The 20,678-nt window shown below is 50.0% G+C and overlaps 9 protein-coding genes across 9 annotated transcripts; 7 read left to right on the forward strand and 2 right to left on the reverse strand.

Moving 5' to 3' along the window:
• Positions 1-906: 906 nt before the first annotated feature.
• HER10_EVM0002547 (uncharacterized protein) lies at positions 907-1,700 on the forward strand (the record flags this gene model as incomplete). The annotated part of the gene is made up of 2 exons (XM_035472253.1): positions 907-1,300; positions 1,381-1,700. 2 exons carry the CDS (start codon positions 907-909, stop codon positions 1,698-1,700), a joined length of 714 nt encoding a protein of 237 aa, XP_035333795.1.
• A 773-nt stretch (positions 1,701-2,473) lies between these two features.
• HER10_EVM0010474 (uncharacterized protein) lies at positions 2,474-3,301 on the forward strand (the record flags this gene model as incomplete). The annotated part of the gene is made up of 1 exon (XM_035479932.1): positions 2,474-3,301. One exon carries the CDS (start codon positions 2,474-2,476, stop codon positions 3,299-3,301), a length of 828 nt encoding a protein of 275 aa, XP_035334334.1.
• A 422-nt stretch (positions 3,302-3,723) lies between these two features.
• On the forward strand, positions 3,724-5,838 carry HER10_EVM0006280 (tol protein; the record flags this gene model as incomplete). The annotated part of the gene is made up of 1 exon (XM_035475871.1): positions 3,724-5,838. The coding sequence occupies one exon, from the start codon at positions 3,724-3,726 to the stop codon at positions 5,836-5,838; it is 2,115 nt and encodes a 704-aa protein (XP_035334042.1).
• Positions 5,839-6,903: 1,065 nt separating this feature from the next.
• On the forward strand, positions 6,904-7,627 carry HER10_EVM0002767 (uncharacterized protein; the record flags this gene model as incomplete). Its single annotated transcript, XM_035472463.1, has 3 exons — positions 6,904-6,951; positions 7,007-7,417; positions 7,475-7,627. 3 exons carry the CDS (start codon positions 6,904-6,906, stop codon positions 7,625-7,627), a joined length of 612 nt encoding a protein of 203 aa, XP_035333811.1.
• Positions 7,628-8,473: 846 nt separating this feature from the next.
• On the forward strand, positions 8,474-9,955 carry HER10_EVM0009556 (alcohol dehydrogenase GroES-like domain-containing protein). Its single transcript, XM_035479041.1, has 3 exons — positions 8,474-8,887; positions 8,944-9,088; positions 9,145-9,955. The coding sequence occupies exons 1-3, from the start codon at positions 8,681-8,683 to the stop codon at positions 9,873-9,875; spliced, it is 1,083 nt and encodes a 360-aa protein (XP_035334271.1). The 5' UTR covers positions 8,474-8,680; the 3' UTR covers positions 9,876-9,955.
• A 463-nt stretch (positions 9,956-10,418) lies between these two features.
• HER10_EVM0009417 (uncharacterized protein) lies at positions 10,419-11,749 on the forward strand (the record flags this gene model as incomplete). The annotated part of the gene is made up of 1 exon (XM_035478905.1): positions 10,419-11,749. Exon 1 carries the CDS (start codon positions 10,493-10,495, stop codon positions 11,747-11,749), a length of 1,257 nt encoding a protein of 418 aa, XP_035334263.1. The 5' UTR covers positions 10,419-10,492.
• Positions 11,750-12,234: 485 nt separating this feature from the next.
• HER10_EVM0000238 (uncharacterized protein) lies at positions 12,235-13,820 on the reverse strand. Its single transcript, XM_035470030.1, has one exon. The coding sequence runs from the start codon at positions 13,622-13,624 to the stop codon at positions 13,067-13,069; it is 558 nt and encodes a 185-aa protein (XP_035333642.1). The 5' UTR covers positions 13,625-13,820; the 3' UTR covers positions 12,235-13,066.
• Positions 13,821-14,041: 221 nt separating this feature from the next.
• Positions 14,042-16,195, reverse strand: HER10_EVM0006683 (uncharacterized protein; the record flags this gene model as incomplete). The annotated part of the gene is made up of 1 exon (XM_035476262.1): positions 14,042-16,195. One exon carries the CDS (start codon positions 16,193-16,195, stop codon positions 14,066-14,068), a length of 2,130 nt encoding a protein of 709 aa, XP_035334067.1. The 3' UTR covers positions 14,042-14,065.
• A 2,492-nt stretch (positions 16,196-18,687) lies between these two features.
• Positions 18,688-19,958, forward strand: HER10_EVM0010426 (uncharacterized protein; the record flags this gene model as incomplete). Its single annotated transcript, XM_035479886.1, has 2 exons — positions 18,688-19,490; positions 19,718-19,958. 2 exons carry the CDS (start codon positions 18,688-18,690, stop codon positions 19,956-19,958), a joined length of 1,044 nt encoding a protein of 347 aa, XP_035334331.1.
• Between the last annotated feature and the right edge of the window lie 720 nt (positions 19,959-20,678).

Below are 20,678 nucleotides of genomic sequence, written 5' to 3' on the forward strand. Positions count from 1 at the left end.
CCTTAAGAGTAGAATTGTCTAAGGACGGCTTACATGTGCCCGCAACGCAACGAATTTGCCATGACTATGCCAAGTACCTAGTCTAGACTCGATGCGATCAAGGGATGCCCAAAACAGCACATGGTAATTCTCATAGCCAATCATACGATTGAGCGCCGTCTTTGAGACTTCTTCAGCCACAAAGGATCTCCTACTTTGACGGAACGAATCTTCCCATTGAAAGGGAGAATGTGGTGGCTGCTGCAGAAGCTAGGTATCCCCGATCGTGACAGGAAAATTGCAACCAATCACCGTTCTTGACCGTTCGGCCCCAGCCGCCTTTGAGTTTACGACATCGGATATCTCGCCGCCATCACTCATCAACACATGTCTGGGAAAGATGGAGGATAGATCAATGGTTAATCGAGGCAATCAGTGTTCTTGTATCATTGAATATTCAATAGGCATCACAATGAAACCATAGCTAAACCTGTAGATAGCAAGGGGATGTGACGGAACTGCCGACACTTCCTTAGCATCTCCGCTCTATCTCGGCATTGTTTCTAGATGCGAGCTTTCCCTAGGGACCGAAAATATCAAAATCGCATGCGCTCAGTTTCTATTGATAAGTCGTGTCAGAATCTGATGGCGAAGAACACCAAGGGTGTCTCTGCGCCGCTGAGCAGGCGGATCCGTGGAGCTCGGTTTCGTCTGCAACTCGCCTGTTTGAGACGAGCGAACTCAGAATGATGTCAAGGGAACTCAAAAGGCTCAAGGACATTTCTTGCCCCACACACGAGCATGAAACAAGTAAGAAGAGATTTCAATTGCACTGAGACTGACTCCGACACCTCGATGCCATTCTCGAAGTATTCTTCCTCGTGAGATCGATCAGTAGGCTCAAAAGAGACTATGCATAGCCAAAAGATGCACCTAGAGGTTCGGCAATGTACCGAGAACGACATCCCCCGCGTCTTCGAGATAGTGTCCTTGGCCTTTGCCAACGACCACGAATTTGTCGATGCAGTCTTCCCTGAGCACAGCACCTCCGAAGGCCGCAAGTTGGGTAGCGAGCGTATGCTCGCTATGTTTCATGGGGATCCTTATAGCATCTTCCTGAAGTGCATCGACACGAACACTGGCCAGATTGTGGCGGCTGCGAAGTGGAATGTCTACAAGGACGGCCCTGTCCCGCCGCTGCCTGAGCTTGGTGGCGACTACTGGAAGAACGATGAGGAGAAGAGATTTGCACAAGCTATCTTTCGTAGCTTTCTTGCGCCGAGACAACGAGCTATCGAGGAGAGCGGCGCAAGATTGGTTGGTACATTGGAGAAGCTCATACCTCACCTGATTTACTTGAACATCTGAAGCTAATCTTTGGCTCACTTCCGCGAGCTATAGCACTTGATATGTTGATGTGTGATCCTGAGTTCCAATGTCAGGGAGCGGGGAGACTACTAGTAAGAGCAGGTCTTGCTATTGCTGATGAGATGGGTGTCGATGTAAGTTGTGGCTTTACTTTCTTTTGTTACCCCATCAAGAAAAGATCAAAGGCTTATTCAATGATACAGGCGGTCGTAGAGGGTTCGGATCGAGGCAGAAGACTTTACGCGTCAGAGGGCTTTGATGGCCCCCATTATGTGTGTCCCGTACCTGATGAGTTCGCCGCACGGCGTAAACAGACGTACTGGTGGATGAGGCGACCCAAGACCAGTATCTAAGAGATTCACATGAACTTCAGCTTCATGTGATCTCAGTGATCATCGATAATGATCGGGGCTAAGACCTTTGATAAAGCTCGGGATGATCCAACGACTGGAAGCGCCACTCGTTGTGCTGCGAGTAGCACATCTCCAATGTCTTCATGCTGCTTCAACTTTCAACGAGTCGCCCACGTGCGTTTTAGAGCTCCTGTTACATCAAACTTGTCTGTGCCGGCGACCCTGATCAGCGGTCTTCATGAGCAACGGTGTCAACTCATTCATATCGCAACCTAATTTGAGTTACCTACGGATACTGTGGCTAGATACGTACGTCTACTCACATTGTACGCCTGACGCGGTTCTCTTATCAATATTGCGACTGGGCGACCCCGTGCATTCTGGTTGTGGCCCAACGAATGCCGATCGTATGTAAAGTTTGTAAGTGCTATTGGGTAGTTGCAATTCATCACTCGGCGTAAGCTGCATCGATGCGAGGGTAGCATGCATAGAGGCGGGGTTGGCAGAGCCTGCTTCTGGAAACGAAATCCGGGAATATATTGAGTTCACCTCCGTTTCCTTTGACTCAACCCGTTCATTTTCATTCCTTTTTTGATCAAGTGTGGGGAGTCATCAGATTTCTCAGTGCATCGTTGCTGCTACATGAAGTATCATTTCGCTTCAAAGGGATTCGAGATTCTTAATCTGCTCTCTTTAAAGTCTCTTGAAGATATTCCTTGAGGCAGCACGGCCTTGCATAAACGTAGATACTCTCCGTGTCGCCTGTCGTCAATATGGCTTTCGACCTTGAGGAGGCAAAGACTCACCTCAGAGAACATGGATGGGTTCGTGTCCCGTCGGTTCTCACAACAGAAGAGGCTGCTGGCGTACTTGACCGGCTATGGAAGGCAAAAGCAGCGGCTGAAGCTCGTGGCGAGGACACATACCTGTCGTTCCTGGACCCCAACCCCAGCAACGTGCGGGTGTTCTACTTGCTAGAGCTCGACAAGATCTTCCGTGAGCTCATTTCTCACCCGACTGCCATCTCCATGGTCAAGGCCGTGCTGGGCGAGAATTTCCTCATCAGCAACTTCACTGCAAACATTGCCCGACCCGGATCGCAGAGTATGGCCTTGCATTCGGACCAGAGTATCGTCTTTCCTGATCCGTGGCAGAATGTCTGGGCGCTCAATGTCATCTGGTGTCTGACGGATGTCAACAAGGAGAATGGTGCAACCCAATACATACCCGGGTCGAACAAGTGGGTTTATCGCAAGGAGGTGCCCGATAATGCGCCAGAGATGCTGGTCCCTTTCGAAGGTAAGGCCGGCGATATCATTGTCATGGACGGTCGTGTGTGGCACACCTCTGGTAGCAACATCACCAAGGACCAGGACCGGGCACTTCTGTTTGGATATTACACTGCACCATTCATGCGTCAACAGGTCAACTGGACAGCCAAACTTCCCAAGGCAGTCCAGGACACCTGTAGCGAGGAGCTGAAGGAGTGGCTTGGCCTCAATCCTGTAGGGAATATTGGCATGACGGGAGATCTGAGGTATATGTCGGTGCAGTACCCTGACGATAAGAGGAAGGCTAGCGAGACAGCCGCAGTTGGTTGAGTCTGGAGATCTCGCCGCGTTGCCTGGTATTACAATCATCAGTCGTAGTATCTATCTAAGTCTATTTTCACCCAAACAAATCCCATGCTGCAAAGCGGTACTGGCTAATTGAAAACTTGATTCAATACGGAAAGACAAAGCTGTGCGTATATTTGCTGGCCAATTGTCAGAGTCTCAAATCACGTCCAATCAAGCTGAATCCTCGTTGTATGATTATGTAAGTAGGGAACAGGAGTAATATGTCGGTGCCTGGACTACTCATTCACTCATTCGATACACTGGCAGTGCTATCGAGGCCGCCTTGGTCATAGCATGCATGATTGGCTTGATCCTGCTCGAACCCCTCACTGGCTCACAATATTTCCCACGGATCCAATTTAGGCAGCACCAACTTGCCACATTCAAGGGCAATAGACATCGAAATGTCAACATCAAAGCCGCATTTTGTCTGCGATGCATGCATGTCACTTGATTTCGGTCAGGCGATGACATCGTTGAGTTCTAAAGCGTTGCCAGCAGAGGGATTAGTCCTGGACGAAGATGCTACCAGGTTCCTGACCATATCGCAGAGCGAATGCGCACTTTGCAACTTGCTCTTTACCTTTTGGTCGCGCAGCATCAAGTCTTTTGCCCAGGTTTTTGAACCCGCGGTCATGAATACCGGCTTTGTCCTCCAAGCATTTTCATACTTACAATATGCTCGCGGTGTGTTTCGCAATACACCAGGGGCTCAAGACAGCTTGATGCTGGGTATCACTCCCAGAAACCAGCTCGTATTCGATGAAGATTTCTTCGATAACCACGCCAATCAGTACCACGAATACGTTGTATGCGTACCTAGTATCGCCCATGGTGGGATTCTCAGACCTCAAGCCATTCCCAAATCATTCGACTATGAACGGGGCCGGCTGTGGATTGATAACTGTAGAGAAGACCACGGTTTGGATTGTGATGGTTCTGAGCATCGGGAAGAGTTGATTGTGCCTGGTATGAAGCTGATCGACTGCGAAACACTCCACATCAAGCCTGGTCTTGAAACTATGCCATGGGTTGCCTTAAGCTATGTTTGGGGTCAATCTACAACATTCTCACACCAACGTGACGGCAAATTGCTCTGGGAAGATATGTCAGCGTCTGTGAAAGACGCTATTACAGTCACACGAGGTCTAGGATACCGTTATCTATGGATCGATAAATACTGCATCGACCAGGAAGACAAACGTGAAGTTGAGGATCAAATCCGCAGGATGGACCTGATATACAGCAATGCAGAGCTCACTATTGTAGCTGCAGCTGGCCAGGATGAGACCTATGGGCTTACTGGAGTCAGTCTGACCGAGCGTCTCGAGCAGAATATCCTTTATCTCGAAGGCATTACAATCATGAATACTGGACCTCATCCGGCCTGCTATGTGGAGTTCAAATCTAAATGGTTCACAAGAGGGTGGACCTTTCAAGAAGGATTACTTTCGCGTCGGCGGATTATTTTCACAGAGCATCAAGCATTTTTTGAGTGTCAGAGAGCAAGCTGGATGGAAGGGCTGGGCGGGGTCGAGCACATAGACGCCCGACATAGGATCCAGTGGCCCCAATGGAAGAACGGAATCTTTCTTTTAAGTCACTTCATGGGCCAACCAGAACACAAATATTCGAATAGAGAACCTTGGGAAGTGGATGGGAAACAGACAACGGATCAAGCGATAGCGTGCCGCCTGCACGATTTCTTCCGTCCTCTTCAACAATTTACAACCAGAACCCTCACATTCGACACCGACTCATTGAAGGCTGCAATTGGTCTATTAAAGATATTGGCTCAAAGAAGTCCGCCAATTCTGAACTTTGTTGGAATACCGTACTCGCCAGTGAAGGAAAATAAGGAGCTCATCGGGCCATATTTCTTTGCTGCACTTTCTTGGTGCCATGAACACAAAGTCAACCCCAGGAGAAGGCAGTTCTTTCCTTCATGGACCTGGGCTGGCTGGGCTGGCGCAATTCGTTGGATATGTTACCCCTACCTCGACTCTTCAGAGTGCTTGATTCCATTTATGCGCGGACTTCAATTCGAGTCAGAGAACGGCATGCTCTCCACGGCTTGTAACTACTTGCAACTGGATCAAGATTCGGAACTCTGCCCAGACAGTCGCTCAGCTGTCGCCATTCACTTCAAGACTCCTTTGCTGTCGGCCTCTCTCTTTTGTGTTAATTCAAACAAGAGCAAATCGTCGGGCTGGGCCGGACTCACTCTTGGGGGCCACAAGCTTTCGATGACAGATAGAAAGACACCTACGGCAAGCCCGTTTGACTTTCTTGAACGCCTCGAGAACGGCCAGTGGGGATGTCTCATGCTCGGAATCTATGAGTCGAGAAGGAATGCCATCCGCGAGATGTACTTGCTTATAATTGAATGGCAAGATGGTCACACGGCGACACGCGTTGGTGCTCTAGTCATCAATGTGACCGATCTGGATATCTCTATGGACGTAAATTTGACGGCATGTACCTGGGCCTCGCCGTGGCACCAGGTCCGTCTGATCTGAGATCAGCATCGGAACTCAGGATTTTTGACATTGCCTGACGTCCCGTTGTACCGCTGTTCATCATGATTCCTTTGGCCCTCCATTCTACATTGTAGACTGAAATATTTCTGATGGGAGTCTCGTCAACGGAACTTTCCATACTTGTAACTAAATTCTCAAAGTCTTCATCGGCTGCCACCCCGTATCTAAAAGCAGCCGCCTTAAATGCAACGTGTCGATGACTTTATCACTTTCACTGATTTATCATGATCTGTAGTTGAGGAAGGTTTCAAAAATGGTACTGAGGTGAATCATGAAGCACCGTGGTTCGAGGCGTAGGGCGGACAGACCAAGAAGAGGTCCTCGTGACCACCAAAGAGATTTCTGGATATTCATGATGATTTACGCAATCCCCGTATTGTGCTTCCCGAGAGAAACACGCCATCTTGGCTGCCTTGACAGACCAGGTAGCTAAGTATGAGAGGAGGGTTGACCTGAACCTCCAAGAGAGAGCACAAACAGTTGCCATTCTGGCCTTTTGCATCCAACCGTTCGAATATCATGTGCACAATTTCCTATACCGATCCTGTCAGCTGCTTTATTTCGTGCCAGAAGCCACACTTAGCGGTCCTTGTTACACATTGTGCTTCCCTGCATGTAAAGACTACATACATGGCTGGGACAAATTACGGTCGTCAACATCCGTCTCCCAGGCAATGCGCCATGTAACATGTTTAAGAACTAGAGCACTTGAGGCGTCACGAACTTGTGATCTTAGGTGCTACGTTGGTATCAGCGAGATGAATTATCCCACGTCGGTGGTGATAGACACATAATGGTCACATCGCACTGAATCACGTATGTGTCATTTTCACTGACAAAGATCTTAAAAGCTGCGTGCCAATTCTTCAATGCACCTCCATTTAAGGGCCCTTGGAAACTGGAATGTGTATACATAAAAGCGGACCGCCAACCTCGTTCTCACTTTTCTAGCAACATTACCTCAACTATACCCTACCCCTGAAGTAACTCGAGCCTTAGTAAAACCGACCACATTATCTTTCATCAGTCGTTACACACTCCAAAATGCATTTCAGCAAGGTCCTCACCCACACTGCTCTATTCGCAGCTAGCGTATGATATCCCCTCCCTTCGTTTCAAGGCCCTCCCGTGTACTGATTTGAATAAGGTTTCTGCTCTCCCCGGCCAAAAGCAAGCCTCGGAGCTTCAGGCCCCTATCGATGGTTTCGGCATCGTCATTCCGCAGTGGGAGGTCCAGGCTGCCCCCGGGGGCGCGAAGTTGATTCTTGCTGGAACGGTCGAGCAGGTTCTTGCGGAGCTTCAGGTCATCAACCCCAATTACGCGGAAGACTTTGACCTCGACTTCGAGCTTCCCTCTCCTGCCGTCCACAAGCGAAACGACTTTGACAGCGCCGCTTTCGCGTGCAACGTCACCAAGGCTATGGCTGATCAGAGTATCATCGTCAAGGGTTCCAAGTACCTCAGAGGCGTCAAGGGAAAGCCTTATCACCCACCTGGTCCTAACACCTGTGCTCGTGTGAGCTGCAGCTGGAAGTCTGCGATTTGGTGGTGTAACCATGTTAGTACACAAGTAATGCCATCTTGACAAGGCTATTTTCAAGCTAACTTTTTGCAGGCACAGAATTCCCGCGAGCTTGACTCTTTCGGTGTGATTGCTGACGGTACGGATCATATCATCCAAGTCTGCAAGACCAACGGCGAGTGGATCGATGGTCAAACGTGGCACAAGGATAAGTGGAGTGTCATCGTTGGCCGCGCCGACTGCTAAGTCGAGTGAGATACAGTGTCTGTAGAGAGAATATGAGGTTCAGAAGTCCAGTGATAGAAGGAAGGGGATTGGGGGTAAATCAAGATCATACGCCAGCATGTCCATTAGCACTCCTCCTTTAGTTTAGAAACGTTCTACCAGTGATTGAAATCCTGGTTTCAGTCGTGGAAACTCTTTCATTCTCTCATAAAATATGTGAACATGAACGAGCTATGATCTGGGAGCTCGGTTACTTCTAACCTAGTCCGCATCGTTCAACCTCCCCATGCACGGTCTGTCAAGCAGCTCGACCCGGCATCTCCAGAAAACAGTGTGTTAGTTTCGACCAAACTTCTGTCCCTGACCATACTTTCCTTTTCGAGATAAAAGGCTAGTGCAGATTCTTTGGATGTTGGGATAAATATTTGCCCTAGTCGGTGTCGTCGCGCTGATCAAGTATTCCCGTGAAACCCCGGTTGGGCTCTAATGAGGCTCTGAGCCTCCGTTTGGCATCGCTTGAATCGGCATTTGAACTTGGATCGGCAGCATTGAAGTTCCAGACCTATGAAGATTTACAATGGCAGTGATTATGGGCTGCCGGGCCGAGTCGATGAAAAAAGACTGTCGTCATGAGGCTTCTAGCATGTAGTGCATGTCTCCCAATCCGGCAAGCGATTCGCCCAAGGAAGCCAAGGGCGAAGCTAGCTCACTCTGAGCGCCACCGGTTGTCACACCCGGGACTTTATCTCCTGACTTAGCGCGATTATTTCGGCGCCTACCGAGACGTTGGTGGGGATTTCATAGACGTCATTCACCTATGCATCCTCCCCAGATATTGAACAATTGGAATTGTGCGCCCGAGATCCAGCTGCGGTTTGGCTACGTTGGCTGCAGCAATGAGAGCTCTGACGCGGGGAAGGTTGAGGCAATCCGAGCGTCATCAGTTGTCCTCGTGAGTATATAAACAGAAGTAGAGTACAATTATCAGCAAATTCAGTGCATTTTGACTTGCAATCGAGGGAGCAAAGTTAGAAACAGCAAGTTTAGTCATAACACCCGACAATACCCGTCAAAATGAGCTACCCAGAGAAGTTTACTGGCTTCTGCACCGCAGGGCCTAGCTCGTGGAACAAATTCACCAAAGAAACTCTCACGCCGAAACCCTTCGAAGATCACGACATTGATGTGCAGATCGAATGCTGCGGTGTCTGCGGGTCTGACGTCCACACTATCACTGGCGGCTGGGGCGAATACGAGGGTCCCCTGTGCGTCGGCCACGAGGTATGTCTTAATTCCCCAGATCTTAGTCGTGAAATGTGAGATTGATGGCCATCAAGGTTGTTGGAAAGGCTGTCGCTGTGGGGAAGAACGTGAAGGAGATCAAGGTGGGCGACAGAGTTGGTGTGGGTGCTCAAGTCTGGGCATGCCTCAAGTGCGAGCAGTGCAAGAACCAGAATGAGAACTACTGCCCTCACTTGGTCGGTAAGTTTTACTTTTTGCAGCAGAGGTGTTGATCCAGTACTGACATCGCCTGCCAGACACATACAACGCCAAGTACGAGGATGGAAGTCAAGCACATGGCGGCTTTGCCAGTCACATTCGCGCTCACGAGTACTTCACCTTCAAGATTCCCGATGCGATAAAATCGGAAAATGCCGGTCCACTGATGTGCGCCGGTCTCACCACGTACTCACCTTTGGTAAGAGGTGGTGTCGGCCCGGGATCCGTTGTCGCCATCGTTGGTATCGGCGGACTCGGCCACCTCGGTCTGCAGTGGGCCAAGGCACTCGGAGCGGAAGTCTACGCCGTTACCCACTCGCCGGACAAGGCCGAAGACTGCAAGAAGCTGGGTGCCAAGGAAGTCATTGACACCAACAAGAAGGACTGGGCTAAGCCTTATGCTTTCAAGTTCGACTTCATGCTCAACTGCTCCGACATGACCAACGAGTTTGACCTTCAGACGTACTTGTCCACTCTCAAGGTCGGCGGTCATTTCCACATGGTCGGCTTGCCAGACAAGCCTTTGCCTCAGTTCCCCGCAGGCCTCTTCGCCAGCAATTCCGCCAAGATGTCCGGGAGCCACATCGGAAACAACCAGGAGATGAACGCTCTGTTGAAGTTGGCCGCCGAGAAGGGCATCTCACCTTGGGTTGAGACTATTGATATTTCGGAGGAAGGATGTAAGGAGGCTGTTGAGAGAGTGAAGGCGAACAAGGTTCACTACCGCTTTACCCTTGTCGGACACCAGAAGGCATTCGGTACTGCTTGAGGCTTTACAAAAAGAGAATATAGAGAACGCGAATAGAGACATCATACGACACCTTGCTTGCTATCATTTGATTCGGACCTGCGCAGAAGTCAAGTTGACTTGCCTTGACGATCTATTTGGTCAGAGCCGAGTTGGAGGAAAGTCCCACTTGTTGGTGGGTGTTGTTGAGTGAGATAGTGCTGACTTACCCCGCTCTCTAATTACCTTACGCGGCCAGCTGATGACTCAATTGGCAACATACCTCGAGGTACTGCAGGGCAACTAATGGCAATTTTCGGAATGCTCGGTCTTGTGGATTGAACGGCCGGTTCGTAGGATTTTTAGAGGGTTTGACTGACGCTGACGTCCGGCCATTTTGGGTGAGTCTAGATCTAAGGGCATGGGTCGGCGGGGTCAGAATTCCGATAAAATGCTGGACCTCACAATATAGCTGACTGCTGGCTGATGTGAGACAAGGCCGGGTTAGAGTTTGACCGCATCTGTGATATATCTACGTCAATTCCTTGAGCCCTTCATCATTCTTGACTCTTATGCTTCAAAAACGCCGAGTGTAGTAGCCAACAGTCCAGCCGAGAGAGACGCATCCCACACAATCAGCCCAGCGTAAATCATCCGCAATGGTGTCCGAAATCCACGTTATTTCCAAGCGCGACCTCTCCAAACATGAGACTGTTGCAGTTGATCTGCCACTGCCGCAGCTAGGCGTCTCTTCTATTCGCGTCCGCACATCCCTCATCGGGATCACGAGCAACAATCTCTCGTATGCGAAGCTGGGCGACATGCTGCAATGGTGGAACACTTGGCCCGTACCTTTGGATGCACCGGCACCGTACAACGACCGGGCCGAGTGGGGCATCGTTCCGGCGTGGGGCTTTGCGCGGGTGCTCGAGTCCAACATCGAGGCTATCCCGGCCAACAGTCTGCTATTTGGGTACTGGCCCACCTCATCTCATCCGGTCGACTTGTCCCTCGTTCCGAGCGAACCAAAGGGGCATTTCCGCGAGGTCAGCGAACACAGGCAGGGACTTGGGAACATTTACAATCGCTACAACCTTGTCGACGAGTCTGCTCAGTCGGAAGAGTACCGGGCATGGTTTGCCAACGTCTCTCCCATTTGGAATTGCGGTTATGTCATGAACCGCTTCACCTTCGCTACGGAATTTAAGCCGGTTCATCCTCTCGGCGCCGGAGCCGGGGAGTGGACCGAAAAGGATGCGGACCTGAGCTCAGCCGTTGTGGTCAGTCTCTCGGCATCCAGCCGTACCGGCAGATCATTCTCGTGGAACTTGGCTAGAGACAGAAAGTCAGGTGCGGGGCCTCTGGCTCTCCTCCAAGCCACTTCTGCGCCAGATTCTCTGAGAGCCATCCCAAAGGCAGCGTTCGAGATCAAGACGGTCAACTACTCCGAGCTCGCCGCAAAAAATACGATTGACTGGATCGCGAAACTGCAACCCAAACGCGTGGTTGTAGCTGACTTTGGTGGCCGTCCGAAGGAGACAGAGGAGTTCCGCGAGGCCATCAAATCAACGCTCCCAGAGTCGGCCGTATTCACCAACATCCAAGTCGGAGGAGAGCCAAAGATCATGGCACCAGAGGAGGCCCTCAAGTCGATGGCGATATTCAAGAAGTGGGGACTTGTTCAGCTCAACACGACTGGCATTGTAGACGCTGGAATTGCTGTAGAGGATGCAGGTAAATACTTTGACGGCGCTGAATCAACGTTCCGAAGGTTCCTTGAGGAGGAGAGCGTAGCAGACCTTGAGCTGGTTTGGGGAAGTGGTGTTGGAGGTACAAATGGGATCGAAAAAGCATGGAAAAACATCATCCAGGGGACTTTGTCACCCCAAAAGGCATGGGTTTACAGATTGGAGTAGATTGTTTCTTGCTACCCATGATACCACAGACATTAGTTCCGCTGGAAGCTTAGTTAGTTCCATCATAGCATTTGAAGAATACATTTGGAAGCAGAGCCGGATTCCTGATTCACTCCGACGGATATGTATGCGAAACTCCGATGTATCTCGGCGAAATCAAACACCACAGAGAAACTCAATGACTCTTGGTAGTGATGTAAAAGCGGGAAGATAATTCCACCGTCTCTCTACATCTTTAACATTGAATACTAATCCGAGGTGGTGGTTAAACTTCTGAGTCTCAGACGACTGTTTCAGACGAACCCTCCACGCAACTGAACCGAAAGCGACGCAGAGGCTTAGACCGGCATCACCGCTCGTAGGAGCTGTTCAAGGACAATTCATGTTGTGTTGCGGCTAGATTCAGTGCGTGGCATGGCCACTTTTTTAGCTGAAGTCTTCATCTAGCATTTCCTAGTCTCACCCATGAGTTCCCTCGCTTGGCTGCTTGATATTAGACTTTACCGGTCGTTTGGTATGACAAACTATTCTGGACAACTATGCTCAAGCATACTTGATACCGCGGCAGGTAGAGACTCCACAAACTGCCAAGTCCCTGAGCCAGGATGCCGGGCTGGGTTGACAGGAATCTGGGGATTCGACCCTTAGAAAATAGATATAAAAAGCGAGTGAACAACTGCCATCCAAACGAAAGGAATCCTTTTTGACCATCAAACAGATGCTTATTCAGTCCTTCCAGAGCCTTACAGCTTGCGTTCCTACAATCTCATCTTTGTTGCTTCCTCACGTCCTAAAGTATTTTTCTTCCTCATAAGTCCTCTTAGCCAAAGCCATGAAGTCTCTCGCCGTTATTGCAGTACTCATGGCTGTTACCTCGGCTGCCGTATCGCGCTCGGTAAGCCTTCCTAATCAATACAGTCAACATTTCGTGTCTAACTAATACATTTTAGCTGGACGGTGATGGAGGTGATCTGTTCAAACGTCAAGATAACTGCAGAACCGCTGATAGTAAGTCTTCAGGTGCCATAATCGGTTGCCTCTTCTCGCTTCTCAGGCAGTTTCCTGACCAGTGTAGACTTCTGCAACGACAAAGATCCCTTCTTCACGAGATGTTGCAATGGTCTGAAATGTGTTGTTGAGAATGATCCGTCAATCGGCAGAACGAAGGTGTGCCGGTAGAATGAACTTGGTCTTGACACCAGGGTTCCCACTGCCAATTGCGATGGGAAACAGTAGGGTGCATGTTGTTTGATTTAACTCCGGCTCTTAGTTATACAGGTTGTCATCTTAAAAGCACAATGCCCATTGCAGACAGACTCAGAACGTTTTCGCGTGCTCCTCGATCGGCACAAGATCCCCTCTTCCCTTGAAGTTTTCGACAATATCTGCCTGTTCAGACAACATGAACCTATCTGTCTGGTTTCCGAATCTCGAGAGAACTCTCCATCTCGCAAAGTCTCCCGGATTGCGCTTATCACCATGTGCCGCCTGGGGGTTCTCCCAGTGCCCTCTTGAGAATGAGATGAGAGTCGAAATCTTCTGCTTGGGAATATCGTACACCAAGGAGCAGACCGTTCCCGTCTCCTCCAACCAGTTGACCTGCCACAGTTCACCGGGTCGAATGCATTGATAAGTCGCCGTCTGGTAGTTTATGCGGCCGTTCATGGGCCCACCGTGGATGGCATAGACAACACGGTCCTCGGAAAAGAACCACATTTCGTACCTCCACTTTTCCGGGTTGCCCTCCGCGTCTTCGGCATCATAATCATAGATGAGATGCGTATCCCGAATATCTGTATCGAACGTTGAATCCAGTGGCGTGTTTGTCTGGAAGCGGGGAAGGGCCTTCTCGGGCGCTCTGTTTGAGAGAAACATGACTCGTGCTTGTGAGAGAGATGACGTTGAATTGGTGAAGATGTAGTTCGTGTAGAGTAATGAGTTCCGATGGGAAAAGGTGAGCTAGAAAAAGTCTAGAATATCTACTTGTTCAATGTCCGAAGCAACGACTGTCAAAGAGGTAGTAGTCCGAATTGATGTTTTATGTTGCGGATGTCCGTGGAGAAGGGGTTGTTCGTGGTGTGACGGATGTGGTCTGCCTCGGCGGGTCTGTGTGGTGACATGTTTGACTCTTAGAAGACTATTACATCATAAGCCGAACTTTCCGGCTTCGTCAAGCTCTTGCACCAAGAAAAACTAACATGGAGCTAATCGCATTCCACAAGTCGCTAACACCGGTTCTGTCAAATCAGGTTTCTGTGTCATTGTGAAGGTGAACTGCGTGAGGTACATATTGAACTTCAGATTGGAGACATCGCTTCACATCAAAGAAAACTCCTCTCCTGTCAACTCCTTCTCCGTCAGCCCATCAAGTGCTTCGCCGTCCATCTGCCCAAGAACGAAAGCCTCTCCGACAAGCTTGTAATATGAAGGCTGAGATTCACGCCATCTCTCATCCCAGAAAGGCCGGAGAATACAAGGGACGGAGCACCCGAAAAGAATGCACACGACATCGCCGACCTTGGAATCCAGAGGAGCTATTCCTACCAACTTCTCATTCTTCCCGTTCGCATCCTCGCATCCGATATAGTTCCTGTTGAAACAGACAGCCTGTACTCTCTTCAAGTAAGCTGCCCCGAAATCCGTTGGAGGGTCGCACCGTTGAAGAATTGCATTGGTGTCCATGTCCCCAGCATCAGTGACGGCCGACAGACATTCCATGCAAGCTCGTCGATACCAGCCCGGCACTGCTCTTCCGTTTACATCCCGGTCTGCTACGAGTATTCTCCAGACAGCGTCCGGGACATTTTGCGGCTCTATGCTCGGAACATGACCTAGACTCAGTAGAACTTTACTCGGAATGATGCCGCCGTGCATTGGATGAAATTCTGAGACGACTCCAATTGACCGTCCTCTGATCGTCATCGTCAGGTTCATGTCGGAAATTATCTGCGATTGCGCGCAGAGGCTGTCTGGCGGAAAGCCTTCAACCGGCTTAGGTGTCTTGTCCCTCCTGAACTCAACGTTGGGGAAATGGCCATTTGAAGCGTTGTAACAGCAGTTCCCAGGTAGGCCAACAAGACTATTCGCTGTTTTCCGTCCGCTTAGGCCTTCATTTTGGGGACGAGACTCAGATTCCTCTACCGTTTTGATCCATGACGGCAGCTTCATAAGCTCTGGGTACTGCTCATCTAGCTTCTGTTCAAGCTCGGGGAGCGCCCACCGACGGCAGATAATGTCTAAAGAATGACTCTCGCCGATACACCATTTGGTGAACTTTGTGTAAAGATGGAGCAAATCGATGCTGTAGTCGGGCTCCGGAGCAGGGTTCCACCGCAGTATAATCCGCTGGTGTTGCTGTAAGTTGTTGCTCAGCGAAAGTTTGCATGTCTCCGTAGCTAGATCGAGAAGCGCATATATCGTATCTCTAGGATCGGACGTCTTGAAAGTTGACAGCGAAGAGACAAGACTTTCAAGCCCCTGCCGTGGAGCGTAGATACTTCCGTCAACCTGTCGTTGGAAAATATTGGTAAGAGCGTCGACCAGATTCCAGGCACCAAGTGACTTCTTTTCTTTAATTCCCTCCAGAGACTTCACCTGTGTCGAATTCCGTTTGATCACCTCGAGGATATGATCCAGTTGGTCAGCAAGGCTGCTGACCGCATATGCAAAGTCTCTCCATTTCACTGTCTTGGAGCCGCATCGCACTTCGATACTTTTTGCCACGGCCAGCTCTTGGATGATCCATCGACGCGAGAAAACCGGACGACACATCAAGTGCAGAAGCGCTAAACAGTCCGTTGCGTAATCGTCTCCGAATACATCTCTCATGTTGTCTTGGAGTAAGAGGTTGATGAAATCCATGGCTCGGTCAGTCTTGGCGTTCTTGTCTGCTGGTCCCAGCCAAATGGTAACGCTGGCTGCGGCAGAGTAAATCTGTCCCATAATTGCGACTTGGCTTTGTTTCTCCTTGTGGTCCTTCTGGTTGATGCAAATTCGATCCACCCACAGGGCTACCTCTCGATCTGGTAGTCGTAATTCTTGGAGAAATGCGTATAGGTTCGGTTTGATACTCACTCGCTCCATCTTCTGAAGGGAATTTGGCGCGTCCGTTGAAAAGCCGTTCACCACGGACACGGCTTGCGGTCCATGGCCATGAGACGCGTCAACAAAGACAGTCTTGCTCTCGTCCTCACTACCCCAATTGTGTGATAGAGCCGTGTATTTGAAAGCCTGGGGGTATCCTATAATCTCTTGGATGGAGACTACTCTCAGCTGAACAACAATCTCAGCCGAATGGTGCGCATCTGGTTTGAGGATCATAAGGCGAATCTCTCCATGCTTTATAGGGCAGTCACCGTAGTCGTATTGTTTCTCATACATATTGGCGTCGTTGACGGTCACCTGTTCCTCTATTGAGGATTCTGTTCGATCGTTGAGAAACCTCATTTGCTGCCTCTTCGTGGACGGTGTCGGCGTTTCTGCTGTGCTAGAGCCTCGCTTTCTAGTCTCTTGATTTACAGTAATCGTGCATAGCTCCCTTTCGCAAGGAACCTACTTCGAATATCGGGCCTACAGATCCAAAGGTTCCAAGAGCGACCCCATTAAAGGCATGGGACAGATCAAGTCTTTATACCCGAGACGTATGCGAACAACACGAAGCCAACAATGGAACTTGCACAAAGGAATAGACTGAATGCTGTCGAGGTCAAGATTCGAGCGACCAATAGGAATTTGCAGACAAACAGTGAAATAAATTGCCAAGAGGTGCACAAAGCATTTGAGTGATCAGGAGATCAACAAGAGTCACCGCTCCTGACACCGACTGAGAAAGAAGTAGTTTCATTGCTTAGTTTCTGCTGGCCACGTAGGTTTCAGCTTTAGGCATGAGTGAATGCTTTGCCTCAACTAGCGATAAGTGGAATGCATTATGCTTTGTGAAGCCGCTTTGGATGCATTACCCTACTCTTATCGAGCCCTCATAGAGTATCTTCTCCTTGACGGCCTTGGAAAACTTGTCCCATCGTCTTTTTCTCCGCTAGGGCTCTTTCCTGACTACATTCTAGGAATGATGATCCATGATAGACTCTTCTCCTGTCTTAGGCATCAAGATTGGAGAAGAAATATTGCAAGATGACGGCGAGTTTCCAAACACTGGAGAAGTCCGGGGAAACGACCTCAGTTTGGTCAGGAGGAAATATTGAAGTCAAGGTACTAACCTAGAGCTGTTCTTGGGCTCTAGCTAGCATGCGAATTCTTGTGGCTCTTGTTTATTGCTGTTCATCAATGTTTCCTTAAAAAGGTCTCTCAACAGTCGTACTGGGGCTCTTCATCATGCTTGGTTAGGCAAATATGGTTCCAACACCTGGAATCAAGATTGAGGTCCAAACCAGGCTTATTTACCCCTGAACGTTGTTGATTACTGATATCCTTTTACCACCCGTCTATGCCATACTTTGTCCGTCAGGTACTATTCTGCTAAGTATACGTGATAGCCGTGGCGGAGTCATGAAGAGTTGAGTACTGAGTATACGCTACGAGTATTGAATCTACGACTCGAGTAATCTGGCCGCCGCATCGGTCTCTCAGGAGAACTTTGAGAGCGCTGAAGTTCGACCATGTTCATATGTCGGGTGGAAGCGCGTATTCCCATGCTAGGTGCTCTGATTAGCAAATCCCATATACTTGGGGCCCAAGATCGAGGCAATACCTACACAGTATAATAGCATGTGCTTTCTCATTCCATTCGTTAAAAGAGACGGTCTGTCTATCCCCACGTCGACCCAAACCAAACCCGATCTGGCGAACCGCGAAAGATTCTTCGTCGCCGAGTCTTATGCTTCCGACGCCAAAGGTACCTTCGGAGTCGGAATTCGACGATGATTGGTGCTAGACATGATCTGAACATGGTTGATCTTATCCGCGACAACAGGTTTCTCGATTTTCTTATGAGAGAAGCCTCTGAAACGACTATTTGGTGAGGCTTAGCTAGGTGTAGAGCACTTTAACCAGGGTTTCCCATATAAAGTAAGCTTCTATCGATGGCTTTGTAGGAGAGGGTGGTGCTGGAGATCATCGCGATCTCAAGTTAGGCAAGCAAACCAAAGGTTCTGGGTGAGAGTACTCTGTTTATAGCTCGATTTTCCCCTATCTCCGTTCTATTCGTCCTTGATAACTGCTTCCAAAAGTCTTGGAGAGTTCATTCTCGTTGACTCGGTTCAGCTTTCGGAGTTACCTCGAGTATCTAAGACAGAGTTTCCAAAACACCTTCATAGTATTACGATCACTTTCACAAGGGCATTGTTCTGCAACGAAGTCGAAAACAGTAGAACAAAACAGGCAGACGAAGCAACAGCCCCAGATTAGGCACCGAGCCCAGATCAACTGGACACAGACCGTCTCGAGCCCTTGACTATCTCGACTCGGCATATCGTGTACTTGATTCTTTGTGATTCGACGACAAGCGATGCTACTGGCGGTAAAGTGCTGCCGTCTGGTATCACTTTGTCCGTGTTGTCTCGTTGTACTATGACCTCGACAAGCGCCTTTGCGTCGGACAAACCAATTGTCAATGTTAGAGGCCTTTCTTCTCAGCACACCTTGTCTCGGCCTTTGCGTCGGACAAACCAATTGTCAATGTTAGAGGCCTTTCTTCTCAGCACACCTTGTCTCGAGATTCTTTGGCATTCTTTCTCGAAGCCCGGGGGCCTACGCCAGGACTTGACTCAGTGGTATATATCAGGAGCGAGTTGCTGCCTTCTCCCAAACCGCAGACCGTTGACTGTACATCACTCACATCACATCGCATTACAAGAAAGCCACACATTCACTACAAGAAACCCAAAACCAACGGCTAACAAACGACCCAAGGCAGACTCATTCAAGGTACCCAACCTCATCTCCCACCAAAAAAACTCACAGAAACCACAGAAAACCCAGCCATGTGCATGAAAGTCTTCGCCCTCCAACGCTGCCTCAGCCCCGAAAACGGCGGCTGCGGCGACTACTTTGCAGACTACCTCGAGCAGCGCGAATGCAACCACATGGCCCTCCCAGGCCTCCCGCAACACTACTGCCGCGCCGTCTGGGCCGGCTTCGAAGACGAGCGCAGCGCCAAAGCCATCCACCGCGACGAGTACGCCAAGCGCGCCCACAAGCTCTGCGCGGACTGCCGCGTCCGGCACCGGCTCGCCTACCTCGATAGCGAGGCGCAGGTGGAGCGCCGGGGCGAGTATTCGGATCGTATGAAGACTATCATTGAGGACCTGACGCGGCGTGCGGATCTGGGGCAGATGGAGTTTATGAACCGGGTGTATCGCGACATGTGGGATGCTGCGCTGGGGTATGTTCAGGGGATGGCGAAGACGACGGACGGGGTGTGGAACGGGATTGAGGGGGCACTTAGGCGGCACTTTGGGGATAGCGGGATGGAGATGAATGTCGTGGGAAACCTGGTTCGGGACTTGAGGATGGCGAAGAAGGAGTTGCTTGAGCAGGTGATGACTTCGACGAGAGAGATGGCCACGGCGCTGGTTGGGCCGAATATGGATTTCCAGCAGGATCTGGAGGCTGGTGGGTTTAGATCTGGATACATCACTGAGGAGTGGAAGCTGCAGAGAATGGCGGCTGTTGATGCCACGAGGGCGAAAGCCGAAGCTGGGGACCTCGAAAACGACGACGAGATGGGGCGAGACTATGATTCGTCTGGATCGGTTGGTTATATGAACAAGCCGAAGCCTACAAGGTGAGTGTAGATAAAATGCGTAGTGACCGGCCTACCTCTATAGCTGGACAACACTTTGCCTTTGAGAGAGAAATATGATATCCAGAGATGTTGGTTCCAGTTGGTTATATCCTCATCACGACGTTTCAAGATGTGATCTGGCAGTGAACCATGCCATTTGATCATGTGCCCAGGGGTAATCTTTAACGACCAGAAGCTGTGTCTGCATAGAATCCCACTCGGTACAGACCCAAGTCTATCGGCGACATAGAGGTTTTCGTGGAACAGGACCTTTCCACGCTCCGGATCTGGCCCGGAGCGCCCCGCCAGGAGCATATCCGCTCGGTGGGGCCAGCGGATCTCGACTCAGGGCCACCCAATCGTTGCTGGTACATGAGCCCTCAGTTCTCGCCGGTCAGCATGGATCCTGGACTCGCTTCAGTATCTTCCACTGGCGTTGTGGCAGAGTGGTCTAATGCGCAAGACTAGAAATCTTGTTCCTTCGGGAGCGTCTGTTCGAATCAGGCCAACGTCGATCTTTTGCTTTTGTCGTGGTGGTACTCGTTTGTGATGGCTGCTTGCTATCCTTTTGCATGTCAACGGTCATTCAGAATGCCAGTATTCGAAAATGTAGACACAATTGAAATCTGTGGGGATAACGTGACAAGCAAGCATGTGCCAGAGATCAACATCCCGCAACCGTACGGCGTTGGGCCGCTCGCCTCGTGTTCTCTGGGAGCTAGCTCAATGCGCTGGTCCGGCACATTCCACATCGCCCCAGATTCTGAAGCTCCAACGCCAGATGCGGGCCGCCGCGTGCGTGACGGTTCATGGCATGTATCGCATGTCGTTGTCGTTGCCGTTGTCGTCGCGTCAAGTTCGCTGTGTAACGAGTCGGAGCAATTCTTGTCTCGTCTCATCAGGGACCAGGTGACGGGGCCAACGGCGATCATAGGGATGTGGGCAGCCATCTGCCTGGCTGGTTTCGTCTTCCTTTCATCCTTCCATTTGTCCCGTTAGGACGAGACGATTCGGTCGCAAAGGATGGGATGATGGGATGATCTGCGCTAAGCACTGCGCTATTGGGAAAGTTGCAGTTGGTACTGGAGATTTAGAATCCCAATGCTAGAGAATGGGAATGACATTTGCTTCGCGGTGAGGTTTGCATTAGTTGTGCAGAGTTCGATGGCATGTGCTTGTGCTATGCAT

Source organism: Colletotrichum scovillei (genome assembly GCF_011075155.1).
Source record: "Colletotrichum scovillei strain TJNH1 chromosome Unknown Contig00005, whole genome shotgun sequence".
In the NCBI taxonomy this organism is placed as follows: Eukaryota; Fungi; Ascomycota; class Sordariomycetes; order Glomerellales; family Glomerellaceae; genus Colletotrichum; species Colletotrichum scovillei.

What these genes read in the sequence shown, in the direction of transcription:
- HER10_EVM0009556 (XM_035479041.1), top strand. Translation starts at nt 8,681, where the DNA reads ATGAGCTACCCAGAGAAGTTTACTGGCTTCTGCACCGCAGGGCCTAGC. An exon ending in CCCTGTGCGTCGGCCACGAG is followed by an intron (nt 8,888 to 8,943) that starts GTATGTCTTAAT and finishes ATGGCCATCAAG; the next exon opens with GTTGTTGGAAAGGCTGTCGC. An exon ending in CTACTGCCCTCACTTGGTCG is followed by an intron (nt 9,089 to 9,144) that starts GTAAGTTTTACT and finishes ATCGCCTGCCAG; the next exon opens with ACACATACAACGCCAAGTAC.
- HER10_EVM0000238 (XM_035470030.1), bottom strand. Translation starts at nt 13,624, where the DNA reads ATGTTTCTCTCAAACAGAGCGCCCGAGAAGGCCCTTCCCCGCTTCCAG.